This window comes from Asparagus officinalis, chromosome 6 (assembly GCF_001876935.1).
Source record: "Asparagus officinalis chromosome 6, Aspof.V1, whole genome shotgun sequence".
NCBI lineage: Eukaryota > Viridiplantae > Streptophyta > Magnoliopsida > Asparagales > Asparagaceae > Asparagus > Asparagus officinalis.
Genome location: NC_033799.1, coordinates 47,723,085 through 47,725,621, shown reverse-complemented (window position 1 = coordinate 47,725,621; position 2,537 = coordinate 47,723,085). Strand labels below are relative to the sequence as shown.

The following is a 2,537-nucleotide window of genomic DNA, read 5'->3' as shown; positions in this document are numbered from 1 at the left end:
GAATACCCTAACATTAGAAACAATTGCCCATATGGTATAAGCCAAGGATTGAAAAATCTCAGCGGTAGCGTGGGAGTGGGTTCGAATCCTGCAGGGAATTTTTTTCATGTTTTAATTTTTACATTTTATTTTTATTTTTTAACCCAATTTATACCCAACCTTTTTTACCCGACCCGACCACTTTACCATTTCACGGTTTCACCTTATCTCACAAAACCTGAGACCACCAAACACCAAACCCTAAGACCCTTCACCTTCAACTTCAAGAATCCGACCAGGCACGCCGCACGTCCGCCTCCTCAGTCCTCACCGCCGGCGCCCAGCCTGAGCCACGTCCGCGCCCGCCTTAAGGAGTTCAGGTCTAGTCTCTTGACTCTCTTCCCCTTCTTTAATTCATTGTTTGTGAAATTTAATTGAAGTGTTTTTTTGGTGTGAAATTGATTGTAGGTGATTTGTTTAGGAATTATGATTGGATTGATAACTGATTTCTATAAGATTGAATTGATTACTTTATAAACTGAATTCGTTTTTTTGTTTGTTTGTGAAACCAATTTAGTTTAGGTAATTGATATGTCAATTTAGTGGTATTTCAATTTTAATTCAATGGTTTGTTGCTACAATGTTAAAACGAGTCCATCAATTGTTTAAATGTTTCTGTTTGAATTTTTTAGAGTGATTTTAAATTAATAAGTCATTGTATTTTTTATATAATAGGATGCTTAATTACTTCCAACGAAAACCGAGATTTTCGGAGAAGCCAAATGTTTCTATCATTGGTGATCAACCTTCTTCACTTCCCTCCTCAAGTGACACTCAACCCGAACCGATTTGCACAAATAAAGTGTTTAATAAGGGAGCATATTTGGAGTCGGATCCTGCAAAAAGAGATCAAATTCTTGATTATCATCCAAATGATCAAGAAGAGGTAAGAAGAGCTTACCTTGTAAAGGGCCCATGTCGACCAAACTTAAAGGAATATCCTACCACAAATTTGGGGGGAAGGGATCGTTCTTTTCATAATAGTTGGTATGAAGAGTATGATTGGTTGGAATATAGTATAGAGAGAGATGCTGTATTTTGTTTGCCTTGTTATGTATGCTACAAAGGTTCTAGTAATCCAGCATTTGTGAAAGAAGGTTTTAAAGGTTGGAATCTCAAGCACAAGTTAAATAAACATGTTGGTGACAAACCCAATAGTCATCATAAAAAGTGTGTGAAAGCATGTGAGGATCTTATGAAGAAAAATCAGTGTATCGAGTATTCGTATGCAAAATATAGTACAAAAGAAGAAGCCGATTATCTTGTTCGTTTAAAAGCATCACTTGAAGCTGTCAAGTTTCTTGTTAGAGGTGGATTGGCATTTAGGGGACATAATGAGGGGGAAGGTTCTTTTTATAAGGGTCATTTTCTAGAATTTATTGAAGCATTGGGGAGAAATAGTGAAAAAATAGCGGGAGCAATAACAAGTGGTGGAGGAAATAGTAAAATGACTTCTCCTCAAATTCAAAAGGAACTTGCAAATGCATGTGCGGTTGAAACTATTAAGAAAATAGTTGGAGAAATTGAAGATGGTTTCTTTTGTGTTCTTGTTGATGAATCGGGAGATTGCTCGGGTAAAGAACAAATGGCGGTTGTGGTGCGGTTTGTTGATTATAGAGGTTTTGTAGTTGAAAGATTTATTGGCATTGTTCATGTTGAGGATACAAGTGCTATAGCCCTTAAAGGGGCTCTTGAAACATTGTTGTTATGTGGATGATTATAGGATGGCTAGCTGTATGATCTTGTTACTCGGATGTTTATGTTTTTCCTGATTGTTATACTCTAGTGATGGATTGTATCTAGCTTGTTAGTATTTCAGTTGCATACTTCTATTGTTACTACTATCATCACATGTTTCTATTTATGTTATCGCTTTGGTCACTCTTCTATTATTATTACTACTGTTGCATCTGTTATTGCATTGGTCATTCGACCGTTCCTATTTTCTTTGTGGGGTCGGGTCTTGCCGTGCGTCATGCACCTGACGTACACCTGTTTTCTCTGGTGTACGTCAGACTTAGGAGAAGAGCAGGTTCAACAGGAGTCAGATGATTCTCAACAGGAGTGCCTTGAAGACGGTGTTGCAGAAGAAGCTGAAGCTTAGTTATTTGATCTTAGTTTTCTTTTATAGCATTTCTTACCGCTGGATTATTATATTTTATATTTTCCAGTATTTCATTCAGAGAGTCTTGTATAAGGGCATGTTGACCCGTATTTTATGTCTCGGATGATCTACTTTCGATGATATGTTATTTCATATTCTGTATTGTTCATTATATTCTTGCTATGTGTGATCGGGGACCTGTACCTTCGCTTTATTTCTTGACGCTTAGCGTATTAGATTGAGAAGACGGGGTCTAGCACTTATCTCTTCTCAGTCTAATACGTCGCGGGCTTGCTCGCGTTCCAATTCCCGGGTATTTTGGGAAGCGGGGCGTGACAGACCCACTGTCAGTTAATTTGATCAGTGAGAGACTTTATGGTGGAGGATCGTGAAT

The 2,537-nt window shown here is 37.8% G+C and overlaps 1 protein-coding gene across 1 annotated transcript; it reads left to right on the top strand.

Annotated features, from left to right (window-relative positions):
• Nucleotides 716-1,756, top strand: LOC109846141. The gene has a single exon (XM_020415365.1). The coding sequence runs from the start codon at nucleotides 716-718 to the stop codon at nucleotides 1,754-1,756; it is 1,041 nt and encodes a 346-aa protein (XP_020270954.1).

Bases quoted from the DNA above. Each gene is read 5' to 3' on its own strand.
- LOC109846141 (XM_020415365.1), top strand. From the start codon at position 716: ATGCTTAATTACTTCCAACGAAAACCGAGATTTTCGGAGAAGCCAAAT.